Source organism: Vanellus vanellus (genome assembly GCF_965231255.1).
Source record: "Vanellus vanellus genome assembly, chromosome: 2".
NCBI lineage: Eukaryota > Metazoa > Chordata > Aves > Charadriiformes > Charadriidae > Vanellus > Vanellus vanellus.
The window spans coordinates 28413562-28441243 of NC_138906.1; the positions used below are offsets into that span (position 1 = coordinate 28413562).

General features: G+C 43.3%; 1 protein-coding gene across 1 annotated transcript in view; it reads left to right on the plus strand.

Moving 5' to 3' along the window:
• DYNC1I1 (dynein cytoplasmic 1 intermediate chain 1) overlaps positions 1 to 27682 on the plus strand; it is a 216369-nt gene that overhangs the window by 112772 nt on the left and 75915 nt on the right. Inside the window, exons 7-10 of the mRNA XM_082479264.1 lie at positions 9228 to 9317; positions 18272 to 18434; positions 20107 to 20206; positions 26180 to 26305. Of these exons, the coding sequence (XP_082335390.1) occupies positions 9228 to 9317; positions 18272 to 18434; positions 20107 to 20206; positions 26180 to 26305 (479 nt within the window). The remainder of the gene's footprint in view (positions 1 to 9227; positions 9318 to 18271; positions 18435 to 20106; positions 20207 to 26179; positions 26306 to 27682) is intronic.

Sequence of the window (27682 nt, forward strand, 5' to 3'; positions counted from 1 at the left end):
TGGCCTTCTGGGCTGCATGCACATGTTGTCAGCTCATGTCCAGTTTTTCATCCACCAGTACCCGCAAGTCCTTCTTGGCAGGGCTGCTCTCAATCCCTTCATGCCCCAGCCTGTATTGATCCCGGGGGTTGCCCGCATCATCTGTGTGTGTGTGTGTGTGTGTTTAATATGAAAGCAGCTTTTGTTTTACGATTGCTGCTAGTGCCATAGGTCGTGGGGACTGGTTTTCATTAACATACTTAGGCTTTTGTGATTTAACACTATTACATGATCTGAGTGTTTGAAAATTACCCGAGCAGGACCAATCCACAAAGTCTGCCACGTGTCTCAGTGCCCTTTCCCAGGGCAGGAGTCGTTCCACACTGCTGGCACAACATGATTTCTTCCAAGCGGCACAGCAGGAAGAAATCCTTACAGGTTTCAGAGGCCGTGAAAACCTGTATGGTTTAGCAACCCCTTCTTCATCCGCAGAAATGAAGGGTCTCCGTCGCTTTCTTCCTCAAGGATAACACCACCACAGCTATACTGTAGCAGGATATTTTAAATTTATGCTGTTTGGTTTCGGAGCTAGAGGTCTGCAAATGCTGCTGTAAGGCTGTTCGCCCATTATTTCATGTTGTCATTTTTATTTGAAGGCCCAACCATGGCCAAGAAAAGGAAACTTCTGTACTTCTCTTTTTGTGTTACATCTTCCAACTGGAATACTTTCAAGCACAATGGAATTGAACATGAGCTTTGGGGAGGGAGCAAGAGGAGAAAAGGGAATCAGCTAGAAGAGATGACGACTACAGTGGGGTACTGTGCAGTTTAGTTCTCTGGGGACTGAAAAATGCTTTCAACCAGTGTGATGTTGCAACAGTCCAAAAGAGGAGAGAAAAATCCATGTCTGGTCTAGACCGACCAGAAACTAAAAACAAGGGACACTTTGAATTCTGAGACTCTCACCACAACTGAAAACTGTGCTCAGGCCAAGTAACTGGAAAATCAGTTTCTTGGGTTAGAGAAATGCTTCCCTGAAGAATCAGAAGCAGCTTTCCATTTTAATTGGTAAAGAAATTATTATATTCTGAAGCGCTGATTCTAACACTTGAACCGGTGCAAAGGTTTGCAATCAGGGCTGTGAAGAGATTTGGTTATTTTCACATGGAGCTCAGTGAAATGCTGCAGTGAAACGATTTTTTCTATGACATATTCTTGCCATTTGGCTGTGATAGTCTATCATTTGTCACAAAATGGAAAAATAAGATCTGTCTTCATAATGTACCAAAAAGAAGTCTGACAGCAAACACAAGTCAGGAAGAGGCATAGGGACTGGAGCTGAGTGGTGAAACCCTAGATCAGGAGAAGGTTATGAGAAATCATATACCAGGAGACCTGAGAATCCCCCGACCGGGAGTAATTGAATGCGGTAATTGTTAAGGAGACCTTTAAAAAGAAATGTTGAGTAAAAATTACGTACATGGTGCTTGTTTTAAGAGGGAAGTGTAGTAAATTTCAGGACAAATGTTTAAGTGGCAATAGTACAGGCACGGCCTATGCTGTAGGCAAAATAAATTTTCTGAACTAAATGACTCCTTTCAGTCAGTCAGGCTACAGTGTTTGTTTTCGGGGTGAAATATGTATTTCCTTCATTGCGTTGGTACAAGGATGGCTGAAGCCTGAGAGGAGGTCTCTAGGGATCTGGTCATAATGCCTGGCAATACCACCTGCTCCTTACGGCATGAGGGGTGAACTTGGCAGAGATTTGCATTGCAGAACAAGGGGTGGAATCAGAAAGCCTTCTTGGGAGTGGTAGGGATATGTGAGTAGTGTTTCATTTTGCAAGAAACAAGGAAACTTGGGTTTTTTCTCTTAGTCCCACACTGTTAAAACTGGTGTATTATTACTAGTCTCCTCGCTGTGGAAGACGTTAGGCTAAATATGTTAATTCCAGGGAAAAGTGCCCTGCAGTCTTCTGAACTGAAGTGATATATGTGTGAAGCATTATATTATTTTATGATTAAAATTTAAAACAATATTTTCTTCAAAAAGATTCAGTCAATATACTCGAGTCTCGTAAAAGTAATATGATTCATACAGCCTGTATTTTGTCAATATTTGAAGCCTCTCTTTTACAAAAGAGCAGCACAGCACTTCAAGATAACAAAATATCAGGGGAGTCTGATGATGCTAGGCAGTCTCTTCTTGTAGTGCTCTGGTGTATTTGTGCACTTGGGGAACTGCAGTCAAAGAATATGCAGACAGACCATTTTTTTTACAGATGATTAAAAATCGTATAGATGGAAAGTGAAGGAAGAACGTCACATGCTTCTGTTCAAGTCTTTTAGGTGCTGTGGCCATATGATAGTTCTGGATTCATTCATCCAATTTTACCCTTTCTTTTCCTCATGTTCTCTTTACATCTGACAGCCATTAGAAAGCACAACTTCTCTGTGCTAGTTCATAAGGACAAGATGAGCTGTTGAGAATGTGCCGTATCAGGGATGGGGAACTCTAGGAGGATGACCTGGAGCTTTTTAATGTTTGCAATGCACATTTAAGTATCTGGGAAGGGGGCAGAGATACCTTGCATGCATATGATTCTTGCATGCAAATACGTTTGCAAGCTCAGACTCACATGAAATTCGCATCTGAAATTTGTTGCCTCTTGCATGGAGCTTAGGCCAAGATCTGTTCACCTCTGTTTTTTCAGTATTCAGCAGTGAGTAGTCTTCCTTGCTTTAGCTAACTGAAATACATTTTAGGAGGCAGCTGCCTGTTGCCAAGAAGAGCCCGCATGCAAGAATATTTCCATCTGGGATGACTAACATGTGCCCAATGCACGTCCAGTCTCACATCCCACTCTGCAAACAAAATCCACTGATGAATTAATTCTCTTCTTGCTTCAAAGGGCAGTCAAAAGATGAAAGTGAAAAACTGGACATATTTCAAAAAATTACATTATATGAAAAATAGGTCATTCAGCCAGATTGCAAATCATAGATTTTCAAAAATGTGAAATGTCAAGCAGTCCTATTTGAAAAAGTATGTGTTTCCTTGCTTGTTGCATATTTTGTTAGTGATGGAAAGAACATATTCTAAAAGGAAATATAGTGTTTTAACTCTGTCTCAGGATAATGCCAACAATATTCAACTTGTTTGATTCAGGCTTATGGCGATATAAACATGATGCATTTGTCCTTGCTCAGTTTGTAATTCTTTCATAACAGAAACAGCAAAATTAATTTGAACAGTTGTAAATATAAAAGTGATGCAACAGTTTCTGGTATTTCACAGTTGCAAATATCAAGTCTGCTTCTTGTGAAGACACTTGATTTTATTGAATGTGTCGTACACATGGCTGATCCTTCTCATGCACTGAAGGAATGTCGATGCTGATATAAAACCCCATATAATAACCCTCTGGCTTCTCATATATCAGTGACTCAGGCAATAAAATATATAATCGTGATGCTAATTAAATTGCTATTTTTAAGATATATCTTTAAGAAAGGGATTGTTGGTACCTACCCAGAATTAAAAACAGAGCTGTCAGTCTAATTCAGTATCACTTACAATACTTAAAACAATACACAGAAGCTGCAACTTCTTAGCTAGTCTCAGAGGTGCAGGTCTGAGGAGGTGTAAATCCTCCACCCAAGATGAATGCACAACATGCTGCCTGCCGTGGTACATATATTAGCAGAACAAAGGCCTATAATTATATAAATCCTAAAAAAAAAGAAAATAGGTGTTTAGTAAACTATTTGAGCAGTACCAGTGCTAACTGCCTAAAACCGGCAATCCAAAACTCAAACAACAAAGAAAATGTTGACCCAAGCAAAACAGTATTCATCTCAAGAATTAAAACCCTAAGCCAGTGTCACGCGCAGTCCTCTCAGATGTAATTACATATTGTATTCTAGTTTATACTGAATGTGCCTGGTATGTTTTTCCATGCCGTAAAAATAAATAGTGATTTAAAACCCTGGAAAGTCCAAGTAGGTAATAAATAGTCCAGCTCTTTAGAAATGTGGGGTCTGAATTTCTGAGATCATCTGTGCTCTCTGTGAACATTTCGTCCAGTTCAGCACATCTGGGCATTTCTTCTGCAGGTGTTCAGGGGGTTAGTCACGCATGTACAGGGCTTTCCCCTCCTTTTACTGCAATTGCAAAGTGGTGATCCGCCCTCGTGGAGGCCAAGGCAAAGGCCAAGCATAGAGCAGGCTCACTGGAACTAGTAGTTGGGCAACATCCGAAAATTAGTACTTTATACGCAGATTAAACAAAACCAGGTTTGTAGGGAGAGGTCATACTTTTTTATTAGAGCAACTTCTATAGTTGGAAAAAACAGGCAAGCTTTTAGACAGACAAGACCATTTCTGGTCTGGAACAGAAACAGGAGTGTTCAAAGCTAACTACAAGCTGAGAACAATTGCTTTGCTTTTACTTCATCATCTTAAACAAAGCACTGTTAGGACTGATTGGCCACCTCCTAGAGCCTGGAGAGTCATCAAGCTTTGAGTTAAGAAGAAACGGTATTTGGTACAGCTATGTCAGTCTATATTAATCCCACGTAAGGCTCCACCAGCTTCAGCAGACAAACATCTTTAATCTAAACATTTAATGATGGTTTCCACTGAGGAACTGTTTATTTACACTAAAAGGCAGGATGGCCTTAAGTGGGCTGGACTCTAGGCTGAAACTCTGAAGTCAACCCTCTATTGTGCACTCGGCTGCTGGTCTACTGAGTGATCTACAGTGAGTGGGTCTATCTTCAGCTTCTGCGTGGTAATGGGCATAATAAAACTGGCCTCCTCACAAAGTCCTTTGAGATCTACAAAGGAGAAGTGTTACACAGCAGCTATACACTTCATTAGTAGCCTTTTTTCATGTGGTTCCTTTAATAGACATTTGGGTTCTGATTTAGATCTTCTGAACAGGGTGTGACACTACTGGGGCTGGTAGCAGCTCTGTGTTTGCCAAATGTGACTGTAAGGCTCCTACTACTGCTATGTAAGCAGTTAAAAAGTTATATCTCTAAACCTCCCAATGTCAGATATGCTTTTAAATAGGGAAAGGCTATTTGTGTTTAGGAACTACAGAACTAACTTCATCTCCCTGGACAATTACTGCAATGGGACATTTAATCTGAGTAGGCACGTGTGGAAACAAATAACCAAGTAGACACTCACAGATTCTCCAATAAATGTATAATAAATGTTATCTTTTTCGCACTTAAGTAAAACACAGGAAGATGAATGACAACACATTTCACATTATTCTGTAATGCATGTGTATGTGCACAGTCAAATGTACAAATGCATAGCCATAATTAGGCACAACGGTAAATGAATGTACTAGGAACATATGTGAGTATGCATACATTGGCATTAAATAGTGCATAATATCCAAAAAAACTATGGCAAATAAACATTCAGGTTGCAAAGCCAAGCAACATTGGATATTCCAGAATGCAGGCTTCCTGGGCATCCTTAATTAGCCCTTTTGAATATTTATGATGATACAGTTTTAATTACATGATAATGTGTAGGATTTTTTTTTCCCTTAACGGATCCTTGTTTTAACCAGTCAATGAGGAGGCAGATTTTTAACCCTTCTGGTTTTTATCTTTCTCCATTTGGTGCTCTGGACTCAGATCTCATGTCCAATGAACACGGTCCAAGTGTTACACTGAACACAGAAAATATTAATCCCCTTCCAAGCTTTTGTTTCTCTGGTGCTCCCACGGCAGCATCTTAATATGCCCCAAATCCTGATGAATGTATCTCTGCAACACATCTGTTCAGGGTGAGAATACTGTTATCTTCACCATATTCTTGCCGTCATGCCAAAGCGCTGAAGCGCAGGGCGAGAAAGGTCGGAATGACAACTTTCAGCGAAAGCTGAGTGAGAGATGTGGGAGCTTTCGCAGGCGTAGCATTTCCCTAGCACTTTCTCCACTCAAAGCACGGGCCCAGTTGACTTCAGCTCTCAGCACTTCTGCGTTTTAGGCCCCAGGTGTCTCTTGTTGAGCACCCAGAAAATGAGGCCAAGCACTCAAGAGGGAGGAAATTCCAGAATGATGTCATCATGCCTACACGTGGGGAGGGGGAAGGAGCTAATCGTGCCCAGGCAATCCAAATTCTGGCATTTGCTAACATTTTAGCATTTGGCTCACAACCATATCGTTCTGTTAGCTGAGTTTCTCTGTGTATGTGTATACATTTCTCTGTAAATAAATAAGAACATCTGAACTGTGTCTAACCTGCTAAAAACTCTTGCACTGCCTTCCCAGTAAAACTGATTTATTGATGTGTGTCCCCTTGGAAAAAGGCACGGCACGTGTTGTAATAACCTTTACTTATTTTTCCTGCTGCAGTTAAATCTAGGGAAATCTAGGGAAGCCTGGTTTTGATTGTTCCCAGAAGAAGGAAGGGAAGTAAAGAAGATCTACCTTAAAAGGTGCTGAAGTATCAATGCACCCCCTTGCTCCAGCTGTGCCTCGGCCATTCATTCCTTCACTGCTTTAGAAGCAGGAACGGGCTATAGGCAAGCAAACAATTGATGCCCAGAATCATGGGGATCAAGGACATTTAGGGAACAGGGATAAATTTGTGTCACTTCAGTCTGAAAACCCACTACTAAATCTGAAGCTCTACATTTGCTACATCGTCCCATCCCTATCCATTAGCAAATTACAAGTGAAGCGTTAAAAACCATAGCGTGCTGCCTTAAACATCCCAAGATTTTTAATTAAATATTGATTTTGTTTTGGTTTGCTTCTTGCAAGTTTTCTCCAACCCTTCCTCTTCTGAAACTTCCCTGCACAAGCAGACAGGTTGGAAGCAGGTTAAAAATGGAAGCTGAAATCCATATGTAAACAGCTGGCTCCAAGAGCTAGTGCTCTAGGGAATGAAAACTTGTAATGCGAGACTCACAAAACTCTTGTGGGAGTTGGCTTCATTAGGTATCCACCATAAGTGTGTCTGCGTGCATATATCTGTACAGCATTGCGATCCTATCTGTGTGTGCGTATGTACCTGAGGTTAGCAGAGTCTTTGCTCCCTGCTGCGCCGGTCACTCCTCTCTCTTCTCACACTTCTCATCTCTTCTTTGAAACTGGGAGTGCCGCTCTCTTTCATACATCCCCATCCCTGCTAGCGCCACAGACTGATGGCAGAAGGATCTTTTTTTTACCCCTCCTATGTGGGTACAGCGGGTGAGCTTTTCTCACTGACTGTCTGCTGACTGCGTCGGATGTTATCTAACTTTCAGCCAGTGGACAGAACAATGTGTTTACCCTGCTGAACTGAAACGCCCTGGCTGGCTCTCCAAAAGCTCTTCTCTACAGCCTTTCTATATAGGGTACCGAGGGAAAGGTAATTGCCGAGTGCGGCGTCGAAAGGAGGCATCATGAGCACCCTACCTTTACTCCACTCGAGTGGCTGTTTCCTCTCAGGCTCTGAAACATCCCTCATAAAGGAGGGGCATTCATTACTTGTGCTTTTAGTTCTGGAAATGCCTCCCCATCTATGCTGGATTCCTCCTCCCTTCCCAGCCTGGGAAGCACACAGTTATCCCTCCTCCCTGATGGCTGGGGATCTGAGCTTTCCCTCTTCTCCTCGCTGCAGTCGCTAGCAGTAGGGGGAGCAATGGCAGATTTTATGCCAAGATTTCCTCTTTTTTCCCAAGAGGGAAAAGCGCATCTGTCCATGCTGAGACACTTCCTTATGGTACATGGCTAAGCCATGCTCTCCAGCCAAGATGTCAACTAGCAACATGCGCTCTGTGGGCTTCTGGGGGGAGAAGTCCTAGGGTAGGCAACGTGGTGGGAATAGTGTGGTGGCTATTACGTTTTTGAAAACAAAATACAGCTGCATGTTACTGTTGGCTGAATGCAACCTGTCAGCACCAACATCTCCCCAAGAAGCCGGGACTGATCGCAGCCAGCCTTCGCAGGAGAAGGTGCCAGTAGCCAAGCAGTTGGAGAAGTGTGACATGTTGCCCCCTGCCCCAGCCTGCCTTAACGTGGCTGTGTTAGAGCGGGGAGCGTGCCTGGAGAAGAGCCATGTTGCAAGCAGTGTGGTGACAGGCAGATTGCTCAGAAAGCCCCAAAGGAACTGCAGCGGTTTTGCTGATGGCTGAATGCCGCGGGGCCGGGACAACATGCGTTTTCTCATGCAATGGACCAACCCAGGGCACCAGTGGTGCTTGCTATGCTTTGACGGTACATCAAGCTCCAGAATCACTACAGAGTAATTCCTCTGTAGCCCACAGATTTGCTCATCCTTAATTACTGTAACTCACTCTTTTAGGACCAGTTCTGTTTTCGGTCTTCGTAGTGTGAGTGGGTTGGGTGCCAGCCCTGGGCACTGGAGAATGAATCACATTGCTGTAGCTGGGAAAAGTAATGAGGGTTAGGTAGGCTTTGAGCCATTTTGGTGCATCACTGTCTTTCCTGCTCTGCTGTATTATGTTTTGGTCTGGACAATCAGAACCCTTGTAACTTCAAACAGAGATCAAGGAAAGGACTGAATGGTTTGCCCTCCTGAATAAAATGAGAACATGTGAGTGTGGGGAGAGAGGGAAAGGAAGAGAGGCATTTGCATAGGTCAGGAAAGGTCATTAAAACATCTGGCAGTAGTAACTGACATGTGTCAAATTTTAGTGTTCATTAAATTCGTATTAATGCAAGAATGGTTCTTAAGCTCCAAATGCCACTTTTGGTTGCTGTGTTCCCCCAGCTGATGGTGATGACTTTTCAGAACTGTACCATGCTTGTTTGCTTGCTAGTGGCATCTGACCTGGGGTCAGATTTCTATTTAACCCTTTCCTGTAGGTCAAAAGACAAATTAATCTAGTGAGAATTGAATTGGAAATGAGGTGTCTGGATAGCAGGTGTCCCAACTGTGGAATAGCTGCCAGGCTGAAACATGTTTGCATGTTTTCTTGTGCCATCCAAGAAGTCATCTCCAAGGTCAGGGAGATATTCAGCTGACATCGGAGATGGGAAGTTGCCACAGGGATCACAAGGGGCAGGTGTCCTATGTTAGCATATTATCTTGCAGTCTTGGGGGGAAACGTCTGAGAGTGTCACTCTGACTATAAATGTAGATGTTTCCATTTATTGTGTACTTTGCTTTACCTGTGTTTACTACCAGTTTATAATCGTAAAGAAGACACACAATTTACATCCCACTTAAAGACAAGAATCTCACAAATCTTTTTCTTCCTTTTTTTTGTAGAGGATGAAGATGATGAAGAGATGGTGGAGCCAAAAGCACAGGATGACTTGGAAACAGAAAATCAAGACCAGAAGCAGGAAGTGAAAGAAGGTACTTTAGAAAATGAAAAGGATTTTGTTACAGCTTTAAAGGACTGAATCCTGCAAGTAGTTTTTCTCATAGGTAGTTTCTATTATTAAGAACACTGCGAAATCGAAACAGTCACCAGTTTTATTGATTCAGAACCCCATGAATGGCATAAAAGCAGTAAATTGTATCCCAGCGACCCAGCCAGTAACTCTGAGAAGCTTGTGAAAGGCACAAGATTTCAGCTGTTTAGAGGAAGCGACATGTCCTCATAATTTGGGAACGAAGCAGAAATTCTTGGATTCCAGGACTGGTGCTTACTTGTCCTCTGGCTCAAATAGCCTGCTTACCTGAAAGATTTAAAACATGAATGCCAGGCATTCCAGCAGCTCCATAAAGTTGGTTGGTCTTCAGAGGTACTTAGAGCCCGTAACTGTCTGCCTGCTTGAGAGGAGCAAATTTAAACCTAGTGGTCGTCAGGAATCCTCCAGCAGAAAGCCATTTCATTGGAAAATGTTGACTATCAAAATAAAAAAAAATGGTGTAGGAGCTGCCCCCAAGGAACTTAAGGTCACAGCTGAAGCCAGGCAGGTCCAGCCCTTCTATCCATTTATCTGGATTGAGACACACTCCAAGGTTACAAGAGACAAAATTTCAGGTTACTGCTTCTTTCTGGTGCAGACAAGAGACACGTGTTGAAGTGGTGCATTATCTTGTCAAAACAAGAAAAGACACATGTTGAAATGGTGCACTGAATGGAGTGGATATGCTGGGTGTCTCTTGTTCACTTCTCTTGGACTCATTCTGGCTTTCGTAATTAGAAAAGGGATGTAAAATTTGGTCTTCCTCACCTGGAATTTACTAGAGTATTGGCTATTCTGGTGTGTCGCCTTGAACAGCCAATGCTCACCCCTGTGTGGAGTAGGGGAAAAGAGCTGAAATATCAGCATCTCAAATGTGCGAGGAAATTAGTTTCTCCTCCAGCATTTCTTAGCTCTGTATTGCCAGGACTGTTCACAATGCTGTTTACCCTCTTGAAAGGTAACTTACTTTCTTAGGTAGGGCCTAAGTCACTTAGTGCTATGGTGATGATTACCAGGATGATTCTGTGACCTTTGCTTTTCACAAGATAATCTCACTATGGGAAAATATGGAGTTGTTTTATAGAGAAGTCCCCCATGAAACAGTTAACTGTGAATACAGCAGTGGATGCTCCTTTCTCATCCAGGGGAGCCTGGCATGATTTACATCAGTGTCCAGTAAACCTGAGTCTGGTGTATAGTGCCCACATTTGCTGTCCTCACACACTGAAGTGAGTTGCAGTACCAGCCATGCTGTTTTGATTATAAATTGATCTTTCTTCCCTCTTAACAGCATCACAGAAATCGCCCATGCCATAAATCCTTCAGTGTCCATTGCTCATTAGGTCCTTGTAGAAACACGGGGGGCAGAAGTTACTCCTCCCTCTCCTCCTCCTTCTGCTTCTCCCACTGCCCCCAGCCACCGCTGCCATGGGCAGAGGGGAGCAGTGGCAGCAGTGGTCACAGCAGGAACAGGAATCACACAAGAGTCTGCAAAGGCAGAACTGGAGACATGAGCAAGAAACATGGCAACATAGAACAGCTTACTTTTACCTGAAAATTACCCTTCCTCCCAAAACTGTGGGGTCAACTCACATATAGGCTCTAGCAACCACTGGACCTAACACAGTATCTCTTTTACTGATGACAGCAAGAAGCCATAAAAACCAATATCTTTGCACCCAGTGCATAAGCACTGTCCTGAGTTGCTGAATGTCCCTCTAGTATTCAGCTTACAACTGATCCCACCCCCATTTATTTCCACATGAAAGTAACGCTAGCGCTTATACCTGGGGAGAAAGCACAAACTCCAGCATGAAGAGAAGAAGAAAAAAATCTAAATACATTCCTGAACTGATTTATTTCACTTTTTCATGGGCTTTCAAGTTAGCCGTTTATGTACTTTGCTGACCAAGCGCCACTGCCGACAGTTTATATTTCTTTGTTGTGTTTTAGTCTTGGAGCAGTGCTCCCCTTCCTTGCCTAGCAGAACCCCCCAGGAACAGCAGGTCAACTGGGCTAGTTTAGCACTAGTCCCAGACACACAAATTGCAGGCTGTAAAAGCAAGGCACAGCTTGTTTTAGCAGAACCGGCTATGTGAGGTGCTAGCGCTTGACTGGGCTCAAGGAAGGAGAAAACATGCTCATTGCCTGATAGAAAGTGAACTTGACCTGCAGTACATGTTGTGACAGATAAAATAGCATAGTGCTGGTGACTGGCATTAAATGCTGTGAATCAAATGAAGCAGTCGTCCCCAAATTGGCAGGGAACGGAGTCCCGTTTTTTAGCGTTTGGTGGTGTTCTCTCCCTGTTGGCTTTAGCCCTTTCACCAACAAAATCCCATTTTCCTCTCTGTTGTAATCACCCTTCTCATGTTCTGAGCAACATTCAGAGTTTGAAGCCATCGTTTGTGTTTCATGGAAGTGATTAAAACCATGCTACAAGTCAAACACGAGTTTAGAAGAACATTTCCTGTCGGTGCTGCACTCTGTGTGCCTACTCAGAATTAATAGCTTTTCTGCAAATTAGCACATAATGGGTTAAAAGCATGTTTATGTTGGCATTAAGTACTCTGGCTTCTTTTTCTCTGCAAGGCAAGACAATATTTTGCAAACTTTTTAAAGAATCTCTAATAGATATTATAGTGGCGCCATTCACACTGCTATATAGTAGTTAAGGCTGTGTCAGCACTTCCATTATGAATCCTGTTTTTCAGGGATTTATAACCCAGCCGTAAAAATTTGCTCTGGGCTGAAATTTGGTTTCAGCTCAGGGAGCACATTTTTTAACAGATTAAAAAAAATCAGCATGGCCTTTTTTGAGTTATAGGAGTGTAAGAACAAAAACCATAGGAGAGAGAATTGCGGGGAGAGAAAGGCAGACAATTTTTTCATGAATATAACTCAAAAATAGGTCAGGATGAAAAATAAAGCTTGGATCCAGTCTATTCAGACTCCCCCTCCCCAAGCCAACAGGACAGGAGTGCTCTATTTTTATAATGGTATTTTAAGAGGAAATGTGATTTTTTTTTTCCTCTGTGGTTTATAGGTAGTCCAATTTAATTCTACAGACATTTATTGCATGCTTAATTTCCTCGTCTTCCCCCCTCACACCCCAGAGTTTCTCTGCGGGGTTTAGTGGGATTATTCAGCAGGCACGGCTCTTTGCAGGATCTGACCCTCGTTCTGGACTTGTCTCAGCATCACCATAAGGCACACTGTGCACCTGCAACATGGCAGCCTGCCTGGCACGCCACATCTTGTGGCACTTCAATGCCATGGAGGTGCTAAGGGCAGAGGAGCAGCTTGAGCCCCCCAGAGTGTTTCTGGAGTGGGAGGTGAAGACCTGGCTTGTTGACCATTTGAAGCATATGAAGCCTTGGGACCCCCTTGTGTTACTTCCATGGAGCTGCCTGTTGTCACTCATGTCTCAGGTCCATGGTCTCCCCATCGTTCTTGGAAGAGCCGAGTGTGGGATACCTGGTGGTGAACTGGGCTGGGCTCTGCCTCTGCCTCTTCCCAGCCTCTCCTGACCATGTAAACAAGACACTGGTACCAAATCACGGCATCAAGTGGGTTGGGGCTTTCCACCACCAGAGAGCTCTGGAGCTCCACCTAAGGTGCCTCTTTGTGTCAGTAGAAACCACATGAACAGCAGGACGGGCTGGGTCTTGAAAGTGGGCCTCAACCTGCATTTATCTGAAGCCGTGGCTATATCCACAGAAACTTGCACGAAAGGCTGTGATGAGGGAGGCTGAGATCTGCAGCTTCAAAGACCTACTGTGCCCCCCTCTTGCCCCAGCCCTGTGCATGGGGCTCGGGTGTCCATGCAGCAGGCTGCGGTGGGGGAGACAGTTGAGCTCTTGACAGCTCAGGCATCAAGTATGGTAGGAGCAGGACAAGTTGTGGTGGGGTTCCTAATGGCCTATAACATCACAGTTTCACTGCCACCGACACCACAGCGAGCTCAGGTGTGCCGACCCATCCTGACAGCCCGGCTCAGGCGTGCTCAGGGGTGATGCTCAGCACGGCCCCTGGGGAAGCACGATCAATAGGAACAGCCCTGCCTGGCGCAGATTTGAATTTAAGGCTCTGGATCCTGCCGCTGCAGAACCAAAAAATCCCTAAATGCACCTCAAAATCTCCCTTTATATGTTCAGCAATTATGCCATGCAGGAGCTTGCGTTTCAAACCCAACGTAACCAAGATATGACACGTATCAAACCATGATATGGCACATATCAAACCAGGATGTGGCATATATCGTGCCTGGCATGAAAGTGAGAAGCACAAGAAAAACCAGAGGGTCGCAGGCTATCGGCAGACAAGGACTAAAAGCGGCTGAAAGGCACTTAGCACCTTGCGGTTCTCACGCTGTACATTCCTACTGTCCTCAGTTGTCAGCACATCTAAAGTTTACATGGGTTTAAATATACACTGAAAGAAATAATACAGCTCTTAAAAGCGTTTTACTAATCTGCTTCTGTCTCTCATTATATCTTTGGGCTCATAACAAGGCTGCTTCCTGCTTTACTGTTTTTATTAGTTCACCCTTTCTTTCATTCTCTTACTCCTTTTGTTCTTTTTTTGTTCTTTTTTTGGCCTTTAAAAGACTTCATTTCTCTTGTCAGGTTTTTACAATTGCTGAGGTTCCAGGAGAATATTTTTTATATTCTATTATTCTTATTTAAATGTGGCTCTTTTTTCTGTTGTTGGTTTGGGTTTTTTTTAATATCTTTTTGGCTCCCTTGGGAGAAGACTCGAATCCTGGTATATTTGTGAATTTGATCCTGCACTGTTATCACAACTATTTATATTTACTACAAACCTGCTTCTGCCAGATAAGAACAAGTCTGCAGCATTTTTTAATCTTCATTCCTAAAGATCCAAGGAAATGTTTTAATATCAACTTTTTTTTTCTGTTTTGTCCAAAGAAATTTGTGGCCAAAGGACATCATGTGAAATACGGTATTTCTGAGGATCATATTAAAGCACGTGAAATAACAAAATACTCTTCTTTTTCATAAATGAGTGCTGAAGAAATCCGTTGTTTTCATGTCACGTTCAATTTTTGTTACATATTTGAGACCTTTTTGTTCGTGCACGGTGTACAATGTCTTTCCTTATGGATATACCTGGCATTTTCCTCCCCTGCGGTGTCCTCCGTGCATATATAACTGCACAGTGCTTTAATTTTAAATGTAAATTCCATTTTATTTTGTACAGTATTATACACTAACATGAGTACAGGACTTCTTTGATACATGTTGTTCACCTCATAACCCCAGAGCCACCCAGGATTGGCTATTGTGGTGAACGATCCCACCGAGTGGGTCTGTGGACAGGCGGGATGCCCAGTGGCCCTGTTCAGCAGAACTTGGTGGCTGCACCACGTGTCCTCCCGCCGTGAACTGTGCGTGGCCACGGGTGGGTTCAGCTCCTCCGGGTGAGAAGCAGAGCATAGGCACAACAGGTCGTTATGAAGCTGCGGTATAGAAACAAGAGCAAAGTACGGGTCTTTCTTTGTAGGAGCTTTCATTGCACTCCAGGCAATAAGCACGTAACTTTTAGCACTGGTAAACTAAGCATTGCACTCGGCTTTGTTAGACAGGGAAGGTTAGGTGTGGTTTGTTTGGTTTTTAAGCCAGGGAGAGCAGATACTTGAAGGCAAATACTGTATCCTTACAGGGAATTTCTGAAGATACTGTCACATCACATAGGTCTCTGTGACAAAACAAAACAAAAAATACTTTGATCAGCTACTTACGTTTCTCAGAGTTTTCCTTGAAGAGAGCCTGTGTCTCTTGAAAGCTGAGATCAAAGTAACTGTAAGCTCCCAGATAGGAAGAAAAATTGCAGGAAATTACATAGCTTCTTTTTATTTTATTCGAGGTAATGGACAGACAGGGAGAAGGAACAAGGGGAAAATGGAAGTGGCTCTGAAAGATAAATGGTTAGAAAATCTTCATATTTGAAAGAACAAGCCTGCATGTTTTGGTTTGGGGTTTTTTTTTTTGCTTATACTTCATGCATTTGCAGTAGTTACAGCAATGTTTTACACTGGAAAAAGTAATGATGTTAACATTCTTGTAAGAAGAGATTGCCTCAAATAAAACTTCAGAGGCAGCCGAATGAAAGAAGAAAATAAGGTTAAAATATGAAGCTTAATATCGCCAGGGGGCATCTGGTGTGTCAGTCAGATGAATGAGGTAAGCTGATTTATGCCCTACAAACTTTAGCCAAGGTGTTTCTGATGCCGAAGAGGGTTTAATAGACTGCTGGCCTCCCACAGATCATTGCTAACTGCAAGGGAGATTTTGCTGAGGTAGAACTGCAATCGTGTGTGTCTCCATTGCTTGTGAATGCTCCACAGCTCCCAAGCTGTTTATTTTTTGCCTTTTCCCTTTCTATAGATTTTTTGCTCTATTTTCTTTGCCAGCTGTAGTCGGCAAATGGCTGAGTAATAAATTTATATTTCCAAGCTGTAGAGAGGATTTGATTTAGCAAATAATTTTTACCATTTGGAGCGGCCTAAAATGAGTTTTCCAGTTGCCTTTGCAGTTATTTTCTCCCCTTTTATGCTGTTTTGCTGCATTGTCATGCTTGTTGTCTTTGATTCTCGGAAAGCAATGCTTTAGTGGTGACAGTGGGATATTGCCTCATTACAGGCTCCCTTGCCAGATGAGTTCCCTTAGTGCCAATTACTTATTCAGCAGTGGATGCTGCAATAGGTCAACCTGTACTTTTTGCTAGTCTTTTTTTTTCACATGCATTGCTTCTGTCTAAAGCACTTAGAGGCAAATTGTGCTCCTGCCTTGGTAATCGTCGCTCTGCTACTTAGGGGGACCATGTGGGGGGACGTAGGTATTCTCTGGATGTGTGGAGCTCCACAGGGACCACTAACCTGGTGTTAGGAGGCATGGGGCCAAGCCCATAGGAGATCATCAAAAGTTAAAGTCTCTAACTTCTTAGCTGCTTTGTCTCCTGAGGGCCAAATTTCTCCTCCACCTTTTGCATTTTTCCTACCTTCTGTATTTAGCCCAGGTGTAGCGCAGAGATTTTGTCTTTCAGAGCTATCGCTTTGACCAGTTGAGGCAAACCTAAGCGTGGTGATAACAGCCTCTCCCGACCCCAGGGAGTGCTCTGAAAGCAAGTGCACTGGCAACTGGGGGACGTTGAGTACTGCACTTATGCTGACCACGTCACTACTCCTGCCTGCTGTTGTGCCTTTCGATCTGTCCTTGCCCCTGGGGCTGGTGGTGGCATCGTCCTTGGGCACTGGAGTGCACGAATCAAGTGCGAACCACGGGAAAATCAGACAGCTACCAAAGGCTACGTCTCCCTCATAGCTGAAAGCAGCTGTGTGGCATGGCACAGCAACTGGAAAATAATTTCAAACTGCAACCTTAAGCCGTGTCACTCGTTTAATTAAACATTAAGATATGTATGACAGGGCTGGGAGTTAGACTTTGATGTGTACTGTGTGTCCTCTGAGGCACTGTGCTGAATTATCTTTTTTGGCTGCTGGTGGTTTAACCCAATATGTCCTAGGGAGACTGCAAGGTCATTTTTACAAGTAAACACCTCAAATCTGCAGTGTAAAGCCAAATGCAGGAAACCTTTGATTGACAGTTAAACTCTAAGTACAAGTCTCTGTAATTTTGCAATAAATCTGTTTATGATATGTTGTTTGTGTACCTAATTATAAATTTGGAACAAAATTATCTTTTAGCATAATTCCTGTGATGTCAACATAGCTTTTCATGCTGGGGAATTTAAGCTAGTTACAAGGTTGGTTTGGTGTAACTGTGAAGATCCTAATGGCATTTTTTGAAACACAAGTAATTCTGAAGTAAAACTAAAATGATGGTTTAAAAGCACATGTGGGCAAAGGCATAATTGTTATACAAAAATGGCACAATATCAATATGACCCTGCTAGTGTAATTGAGAACAGATTTGTGCACCGTAGCAATAGCAGCATCCCAATTTCCTTTCCCTCTGATGCTCACGTTTGAGTTGGAATTTACCAACAGGTGATTAAGCTGATGGAGATGTAGCATTGGTGCAGCCTGCAAAGATAGTATTTTTCAAATGAAGTGCCATACTGGAAATACTGGTTTGGAAGTAAAGTTTTAGCATCTCTGCATATGTGTAAAGAAGCAACTTCATCTCGTTGGGGCCAGGCTATCCTGACTGGTGCGCGAGAAACGGCTCCTACCCCCTCCCAGGGCAGCCTTGGCCATGGCTCAGTGGCATTTTTTGCTCTGGCTCTTAGGATTCCTCTGCAAGGAATAAAACTGCCTTAAAGGAACTGGTGTTTTATCGGTTGCTTCTGATTTTGCTGCCTCAGAGAATATCTTTGATTATTTACTTCATTGCTTCACAAAAGCTCTAAAGCAGAGACAGGATTTATCAGTGACACCAAGGAGAAATGGGAAGAAGTGAAGGGAGAGATTATGCGAGCCCTTTTAACACAAAGAACTCTAGTCTAAGTTAAGAAGATTATTTTATCTTTGGCTCTTCTGACAGGTCCCCTGTTACATAAGTGTTCTGCTTTTTCGAGTTAGGTATTGCCTAAATGTCAGTCACAGCCATTTCCTGAAATAGGAACACTGAGTTTATTTAATTTGGGGGGTTTAAGTATTTTCCATTTCAGAATAATAAATATATAAGATATAGGATCTCTTCTATGTAAATGCTACGTTCTGGGAATATACAGGAGTATGTTTAGATATACTAAAAAATTCTTAGTCATGATTTTAAGAGTAAAGCTTTGATTTTTGTCCTGACATTGCTACGGCAAGCTTTCATGTCAAAAGAAACCCACTGAAGATGTTGATTCATTGGGAAAGGGGTGAAATGTCATACTCTTAACTACATCTTTTCTTTTTCCAAGCTCCTCCTAGAGAACTGACAGAAGAAGAAAAACAGCAAGTTCTCCATTCAGAAGAATTCCTGATATTTTTTGACCGGACAATACGTGTAATTGAGCGAGCTTTGGCTGAAGATTCAGACATCTTCTTTGACTACAGTGGAAGAGATGTAGAAGAGAAAGATGGGTCAGTTTGCGTTCTTTTTGCTTTTGTGAAATAAGTTTTATAAAAAGAATTCCAATGCCAGGAAGCCTTAATTTTAAAACTGAATTAAACGTTTTTATAGTTAAGAAAAGGTTAACAGGTCTCTGTGAAGGCCTGGGTCACTTTGTTAGCCAAAATTATTTTGTTAAATAGAATCATGGAATCTCCTAGTTTGGAAGGGACCTATAAGATCATAGAGTCCAACTGTTAACCTAGCGCTGCCAAGTCCACCACTAAACCATGTCCCTCAGCACCACATCTGCCCGTCTTTTAAATTCCTCCAGGGATGGTGATTCAGCCACTTCCCTGGGCAGCCTGTTCCAGTGTTTGATAACCCTTTCTGGGAAGAATTTTTTCCTAATGTCCAATCTAAACCTCCCCTGGCACATCTTGAGGCCATTTCCTCTTGTCCTATCACTTGTTACCTGGGAGAAGAGACCAACCCCCACCTCTCTACAGCCTCCTTTCAGGTAGTTGTAGAGAGCGAGAAGGTCTCCTTTGAACCTCCTTTTCTCCAGACTAAACAACCCCAGTTCCCTCAACCACTCCTCGTAAGACTTGTGCTCCAGACCCCTCACCAGCTTTGTTGCCCTTCTCTGGACACGCTGCAGCACGTCAATGTCTTTCTTGTAGTGAGGGGCATAGCTTCAAGCTTTATTTGCTCTGCATTTTTTTCTTTGATGTATTAGGTTATTTAATTTTTTGTTTCATTTTGGGGGTGAAATTTCAAATTTTGAAGAAATAATTGAAATAGATAAAAGTGTGTCTACATGTATGTATGTAGATGTGCATGTGTACATTCCAGTGGTGTATGTCTGTGTGCTTATATCACGATATTTTTACAAATTCAAATTACTGTTGTTTACATTCTACTACTGCCTCAGGTCTGTAATGGATCCCACTGTGCTATGCATTGTGTCAATGAAAATTGTGATCTCCCAAAGTGTTTGCAATCTAAACGCGTAAGATGAGAGGTGACAGGTTGTGTATTCAGCAATTGACAGGGGAGTAGAAGCAGCAAAACTTGTTAGTAGGAGAGGAAGTATTTAGGTTTCAACAACTGCATACCCATTGAAGCCTCATGGCAAATGAGTAGCTATGTCATTCTGAAGTCACTTTACTGGAGGTTACTCTAGAGCATCGCCCCTGTGGACCAGCCAAATGCGTCAGTGTGGCAGCTTTGGACCAGCACTGAACTTCAGCCCACCCTAATGGTGCCAGCAGGCATCCACCGTCTCCATCACTGGGAGGAGGTGGTGTACCTTTAAGATTTCAGGAGTCAAAAATAAGAGAGATTTGGTTATAGCTTGGAGTTGAAGATTCAGAAAAGGGGAAGCTGAATGCCTGGGCCAGGTTTGGTCCTGGGAGACAAAGGTGGCAGAGGTGGCCCAGGGTGACCCAGAAGAGTGAGCCAGAAAAGAGTCAGGAAGGTGGTGGGAGATTAAGAAATGTGGTTTTGTGAAACACGTGTAAAATTTGTTCCTTGGTGCAGATTTGTTACTTTCAGCAAGACAATGAGAGCAATTAAATTGAGGTGGCAGATTTCCACAGGTTGGGCAGAGATTTGAGAAGCAGTCAGAAACTTTTGCGTTGCTTTTCACAGCATTTAAACCCCAGTACTTAAAAAAATGTCACTTTCTTTGAATTCACACAGAGACGTTCAAGCAGGAGCCAACCTTTCTTTTAACCGTCAATTTTATGATGAGCACTGGTCAAAGCACCGTGTCGTCACTTGTATGGATTGGTCTCTTCAGGTAAGATGTGAAGACGGGAGATAAGTTTCCATATACTTTCCAACTTCTCAAAAAATACAGCTAGTGTCACTTTGCTCTTTGTTATAAAGAACAGTAGTGGGCAATAATGAAGCTATCATTTTTTGTATATGTTGCTTGGTCTTCAAAACCAGCATGTTGTATTAAAACTCTAGGTTATTAAACCTACTAAGGTGAAGGATTCTTTACTTTTTCTTCCCCCCTTCCATGCCTTCAGCACGTGGAAATTTTTGTAGGACAAAAGATTTAAAACTAAACCAATAAAAAGTAATTTGCTAAATACATAGCAATTGATTTAATAAATAGTTATACATAATAATATAGAAAAGAAATAAGAATAGTGAGGAATAAAATTTATTTTTCTTATATACTAAAACTCAAAATGTGAAAGTATCTGAACATCTTGAAAAGACTGAAAAAGGTCTTTCGAAAAATGCTGGGTCCTCTCTTCAAGCCATGGAAGAGGAGGCTGCAGCTGGCCACGGGGCACACTAAAGCAGCGTGCCTGGACTGTATCCAGTTTCTGTGCACAGCAAAGCATTGTCATATTGCAAAATAAAACTGGTGATAGAGCTGCTTAAGCTTCCCAAAACCAATACAGCCACATCAGCAAAGCACAGAAACCAGGTTAAGTAGTTACTCCATTGGAGAGCTGGGATTAGCGCACACACACATCACCACAGGTCCTTTCAAATTCATTTGGTCCCAGTTTCGCTCCAACCACCCGCATCCTCTTTGCTTCATTCCTGTCAGCCTGTTCCTAGGTTCCAGCCTGGAGCGAAGCAGCTGGTATCCCTGGGGAGGAAAGCAGGGAGGCTCTGCTCCAAGGTCCACGATACAGATAGAACAGAACTGCTCCAGGAGGACATAGGATTGAAAAATGTGAACGCAAGCAAGTCTGCCTAATGCCCCCAAACCCAGCCTCAGGTGTGCCCTGGTGTGTCCAGAGCCCTGATGCAACCTGGTGTGGGTAGCAAAGATGCTGTAGATGTAGCTCAGCCCAGTGCTAAGAACAAGCTTTGCTTAGCCTAATCTTAGAAGTAGTTGCTCTTTCTGCACCATGTTAGGTGCTGCGTGTGGAGACGGCATGTGTTTAAAGCCAAGTGTGTAAATGGAGTGTGTGGGCTGGGGAGAGGCCATGCATAAGGAGCACAGCGACTTTCCCATCCATCCTTCTCTCCTTCCCCTTGAAAAGCAGCAAGGCTGCTTCCATCCCTCCGGGTGCTTCTCAGGTAAGGTGGCAGCTGACTGCATGGAGGACGTGGCAGGCAGCAGGGAGGAGAGGAGCTGGAGAGTCTCACTGAGCATCGCGGGTAGGCTGTGCAGGTCCGGCTGTCTGACCTGGTGTGGTGCACAACAGCCAGCTGCAGAGATACAAGCCAGCTTGTAATATCCAGCTCGCACCCTGTGTGTGAAATGAAGGATTTATCCCTTTGCTTTCATACAAAATATCAGCTTAACAACAGGTATGCACTGGTGTGACGTGGGTGGCCTTTAAGCACATATGGATTTCCACAGAAATCAAATATAAGCCTGAGGAAACACTTATCTTAGGTTGTTCACTTGTTCAGGGGCTGGAAATTACATGGAATTCTTATCTGATATTTTCCTAACAGGCAGCTCTTACTGTATTCCCAGGGCAGCAAGAAAAAAAGCCGCCTCAGAAGAGCACTGCCAAATGTAATTGCTCAGCCCCTGGGGCTCGAAGGCATGTTCTGCTTCCCACCTCTTTGTTCCAGGGTGGCCCCTCCTGCCTTCCCCTCCGTTAACTCTTCACACTCAGCTCCCTGGCACCCCAGCGGGGGCTTCTCCACCCTGGCAGCTTCTCCATACCGGGGGGCTTCTGCACGGCACCCCACACCAGCTTGGGAGGAGAGACTTGCCTCCTCACTTGCCTGCTTTGAGGTGTATCATGCCTCAGGAGCTGGAGCCGGACAGAGGTATTTCACCTAACCGCTAGCTCCGCTTCTCACTCACGTTCCAGGACATGGCAGCGTCCAGTATGCCAAAGGATAACTTGAATAATCATGGGAACTGCAGAACACATTGCTCAATTTTCTGCGATAAAACTGTTGCTGCAAAACAGCCTGAAGGCAAATAGAAGCTTAATCAAACAAAGGACTTTGATGCATTGATTAAACTAGTTATTCTGTTCCCAGTCACATGTAAAATACGGTCCCAAACATGTGGGATCATTCATACCATTAAAGCTAACCCACTAGCCCCTTGCTTCTTTTGCAGAGCAAAGGGAAAATGTCTTGGATGCTTCATCAAGGATCTAAGGGAAAGGCCCAACAGACTGAGTGTAAACACAGAGAGTGGGATCACCTTGCTCTGGCCATGTGGAGGTAGTGTAGCTCATCTAAAGCCAAGAAAACCACAGTCTCAGGGATACTGCTGTGTCTCTCTTGACTCGCAGGCAGCAGCCTTGAATGCTGTTTCCCACAGCACCATTTCCACATCGTTTTCAGCTGCAGTCACAGGACAGCTGGGTGCCTGGTGAGGACCGAAATTCCGTAAATGCAAGTAGATTGAATGAAGCAGCAAGTGTGCAATGCCAGCGTGGATTTAGGGTCCTGCATTTAGTTCGGGGTTTTTGAGTCAAAAAGCCTCATAATGGTGTTGCCCAGCTAGGTATGACCCCAGCACCTGCGTAAACTTGAAACTGTATTTCCAGTCAGATGCATAAACTGTGATTGCAAAACCTACGTATAGACCAGCAAGATTTGACTCAGTGTTTGTTTACGGCCGGACGTGCTGCCAACCAGAACATGCTCGCTAAACTTTCCAGGAGCATGAACCAACCCCAAAGAGCCTCTAAATTGGTGCTTCAAACCTGGTCACACACCCTCACTGGCTGCGGTCATGCCAGTGGAAGGGCTTGTCACTTCTGCTTGCCAAGTCTTCACAACTGCGGGCTCAGCTGCTCGCACAAACGGTACCTAACCTGCTCAGCCAAAAGGAGATGCCCTGGCAAGAGCCTACTGCGCACGCTGTTTACATGGACCTGGGCCAACGTGGGATGAAAAGGTTCAAACAAGAAGCTGAGCTCGCTGTTCAGAAGTGGTTGTAATCTCTGTCGCAGGAGAGAGGGAGGAGAGGGGGGTGAGATGGGTGAGAGCGGGGGAGGGCAGGCTGGCATGACTGTGTCCAGAGAGGCGGTGTCTCAGGTGTGGGATTAAACTCAGGTCTCCCTCAGTTCTTGAGGAGAGAGAAGAGGTGGTGGGTCTGCTGCATGCTTTAAATCCCATATAAGTGATTTGGGTGCTAAATTGCCCTTAGAAGCTGTTCCAGCAGCCAGGGTCTGCCGGGATGCAGGTACAACCCAGGCAGAGCTGCCCCAAAATGGGAAAGAGGCAGCAGGTATGGTGGCCATGTGTCATTGCTAGTTCTCCCACACGTGGGTCCAGGCTCATTTGGAACGATGAGCTTGAATAGAAAAATCATCAGCTGTATGATGTATTATTCGTGGAAGTGTACACAAAGTGGGAAAGAACAGCTGCTGATGGCAAAAGTTATAGCTGCGCACATCATTTCTTCCAAATGGATTTTGAGAGCAGAGAAGTTCAAACCCCAATGATAATGATATAAAGGGTGGTGGGTTTTTTTTATTTTTAAAATGCCTGGTGTGGACCAAATTCACAGCTCCCAATAGCACTGTTGGCAGTTACTTTGTCCCGCTTCCTTTACATCTACCAGCTGCACTGTTTCCCTATAAAGTTGTGAATGGTTTGGCAGGAATTTACCTGGGAAAGGCAAAGAGTGACAATGATTTGTGGAGATCATTGAGAAATGTTAAGGGAAAGCATTCCTAGTTTACAAGAGGAGGGTGTGGGTCTGTGGAGCTTGGGCTGCTGGCTTGTTGGTCTGCAGAATCCAGGTGCTTTTCTCTGGACACATCATAAGGTCCACTGCCTTACTTTGACTCTTCTAAATAGGGAAGGACAGAGGCTACCAGAGGTGCCTAGGGTCAAACGTGAGAGTGGAGAACTGGGTGCTATTGTATAGGCGGAAAGTAATTAATGTTTTGTGAGCAAATTGTTACGGAATCACGGAATCACGGAATTTTCAGAGTTGGAAGGGACATCTAGAGATCATCTAGTCCAACTCCCCTGCTAAAGCAGGATTGCCCAGAGCACATTACTCAGGACTGCATCCAGGCGGGTCTTGAAAATCTCCAGGGAAGGGGACTCCACAACCTCCCTGGGCAGCCTGTGCCAGTGCTCTGTCACCCTCACCGTAAAGAAGTTTTTCCGTGTATTTGAACGGAACTTCCTGTGTTCTAACTTGTGCCCATTACCCCTTGTCCTGTCACTGGGAACCATTGAAAAGAGCCTGGCTCCATCCTCCTTCAACCCACCCTTTAGATACTTGTACGCCATAATAAGGTCTCCCCTCAGCCTTCTCTTCTCCAGGCTAAAGAGTCCCAGCTCTCTCAGCCTTTCCTCATACGGGAGATGCTCCAAGCCCTTAATCATCTTAGTTGCCCTTCGCTGGACTTGCTCCAGCAGTTCCCTGTCCCTCTTGAACTGGGGAGCCCAAAACTGGACACAGTATTCCAGTTGTGGCCTCACCAGTGCAGAGTAGAGGGGGAGAATGACCTCCCTTGACCTCCTGGCCACACTCTTCCCTATGCAGCCCAGGATTCCATTGGCCTTTTTGGCAACAAGGGCACATTGCTGGGCCATGGATAATTTACTGTCTACCACGACCCCCAGATCCTTCTCCTCCAAGCTACTTCCCAGCAGGTCCGCCCCTAACCTATACTGGTGCGTAGCATTCTTCCTCCCCAGGTGCAGGACCTTGCACTTGCTTTTGTTGAACCTCATTAGGTTCTTCTCTGCCCAGCTCTCCAGCCTGACCAGGTCACGCTGGATGGCAGCACGGCCCTCTGGGGTGTCAGCCACCCCACCCAGTTTGGTATCATCAGCAAACTTGCTGAGGATACACTCTGTCCCCTCATCCAGGTCATTAATGAATATATTAAACATATATTCATGAATATATGAATATATATTCAAATATTATGAACATATATTCAAATATTGAACATATTCATATATATTCAAATATATGACCATATATTCAAATATTAATGAATATATTACTTCTTACAGTGTTTTGAAAGAATACAAAGTCATCAACAGAATGTGAAGATCTGATTTTTCATATATGATACTATACATGTGTGTATATGTGTGTGTATATATAAACAGAGCAAATACATATGTGTGTGTTGCATATATACTGCTATACATCAGTGGATAGTGGGTGCACAGGAAAATATGGATCTGATTTTAGTGCTCATTGCTGAGTCAGTGGAATTCAAGGTCACCCTATGCTTTACAAGATGACCTCAGCATCTTGCAAAATTGAGATTCTGTGAAGAAAAAGATTTGTTTGCTATTTGAATCATGAAGAAGAGCTTTCAAGTTGATGCTATGCATAAGTGAATAGGAAGAGTGCATAATGAAATAAGAAAAAGTGGTTTTCAGGGATGCTGAAAAAACTGAATTTCAGGATAAAAGCAAGTCAACGCTATGGTCATAGTATTTTTATTATCAAAATCAATTAAGACACTGGTTTGTCCCTGAAGAAACGATTAAGCAAATACATTAGAATTATTCAAGCTTTGAGATTTTTCCTCTTCCTTGCTTTGCATTCCCTTTATGAATATTCTGCTAGGTCTTTTCTGACTATTATCTACAGAAAATAACATTGCCTTCATGGTATCTGAGAATAACTGATAGAGAGCAAGGAGCAGGGGCTTTAAGGATGTCAGGGACGAGTAAAGTATAAAACCAAAACGAAGCTGAATACTATGATCGGACTGGCGTGTATTATAATTAAAACCAGACATTGCACATTTAGTGTAGATTATTTCTGTCTCATCTGATTTTGCATAGGTTCTTCATCACCCATCTTATTTCATTTGCTTTTTCTTTTTCTTTCTAGTACCCCGAGTTGATGGTTGCATCGTATAACAATAATGAAGATGCTCCGCATGAGCCTGACGGGGTAGCCTTGGTATGGAACATGAAGTTCAAGAAAACCACACCGGAATATGTTTTCCATTGTCAGGTAAGACTGAGGAAGCCATTAATTTCACGCTAGACAAAACAGAGTTTACTACATGGTGCATCTGCCCACTGCTTATATGAAGAGGTTGAGGTTAAAAGTAGGCATTTTTGGAAAAAGTACAAGCGTCAGTCTAGTGTTTTTAGAAGGCAACCAGCCTTCTCAAACAATACTGAAAGCCTGTCAGGGCTGCGTGTCATTCTTTGTCTATTTGAAACAGTCCCTAGGAGATTTAGTTTATAAAGCCCTTGCACTTATGAAGTAACTGTGGTGTACCACTTCCTCATCCAGGCAGCAACATATGCTTTCCCACCCACGTTAGCTTCCTCGCATCCTCTGCACTCCAAGCTGCCTAGCCTTGCCTTGGTTCTGCTCAATATCATGTTTTGCCTTGAAAATTGGGAAGTACACGTTGCATTTCTGGGCACGCGTCTGTCTTACAGCTTGATAAAAACGGTCTCGATTACAAGGACTACGCCACCAATTCCTGTTTGACCGTCCTTTAGGTTAGCAAACCAGTGTTTCACTTCACTCAGTACTACTTTGTGACCATACTATTTTAGAAGTTTATGGACAATTCAAAAATAGTTGGATGTTTTATTTCTATAGGTCTGTTTACTTCTCTTTTGCCACTGCTTTTGTGTGTGAAAAGGCACAGCCTCGTATTGACTCGTATTGGCTCTATCTCCGCCAAACTGTCCAAACTGTGGAATGGGGCTTGGGCCAAATTTCCAACCTCTTCATTAATATCCTTCTGTGGTAATTAAATACAGGACAGTGGTATTCAAAAAGCCATATGGAAAAGTTTCAGCAAGTAAAATTTAACAATCCGAGATTAGTAAAATGCAGATTATTCTGCGGTAAAAATTGCTTCTCTTGGAAGGATATGTATTACCTGGCTAATTGTGTAAGCTAAGTGTCATTTTACATTCAAGGACCAAACATCTTTTTGAACTAAGTTTATGTTTGGACTTGGGTACATTATCAGATGTAACATAGTGGGAGGGAGTTGCTGGAATTGAAGTTACTGCTTCAACCCGATTAAGTAACCTTTAATTCTGGGCATGTTTTTCTAATTTGCTATACTGAAAAACAACTTCACAAGGAGTCTAGGCCTGCACAGAAAATATGCCATACAGATTTATAAACATGTATATGTATGTGTGTGTGTGTATTACCTTTGAAATGAGAACTTGTATTTTTCTGGATATCATATTCAGCAGACTGATGTGTTCTTTCAGACTGCTTAAGATCTTAGGTCAGATCCCATGTTCAAATTCTTACAGGATGCACACGCAGCTTAACATTTTAAACAAAATATTCAAAAGAAGAGATTGCCCATTGCATTTTCAGGAAGAATAATCCTTAAACTAGATTGAT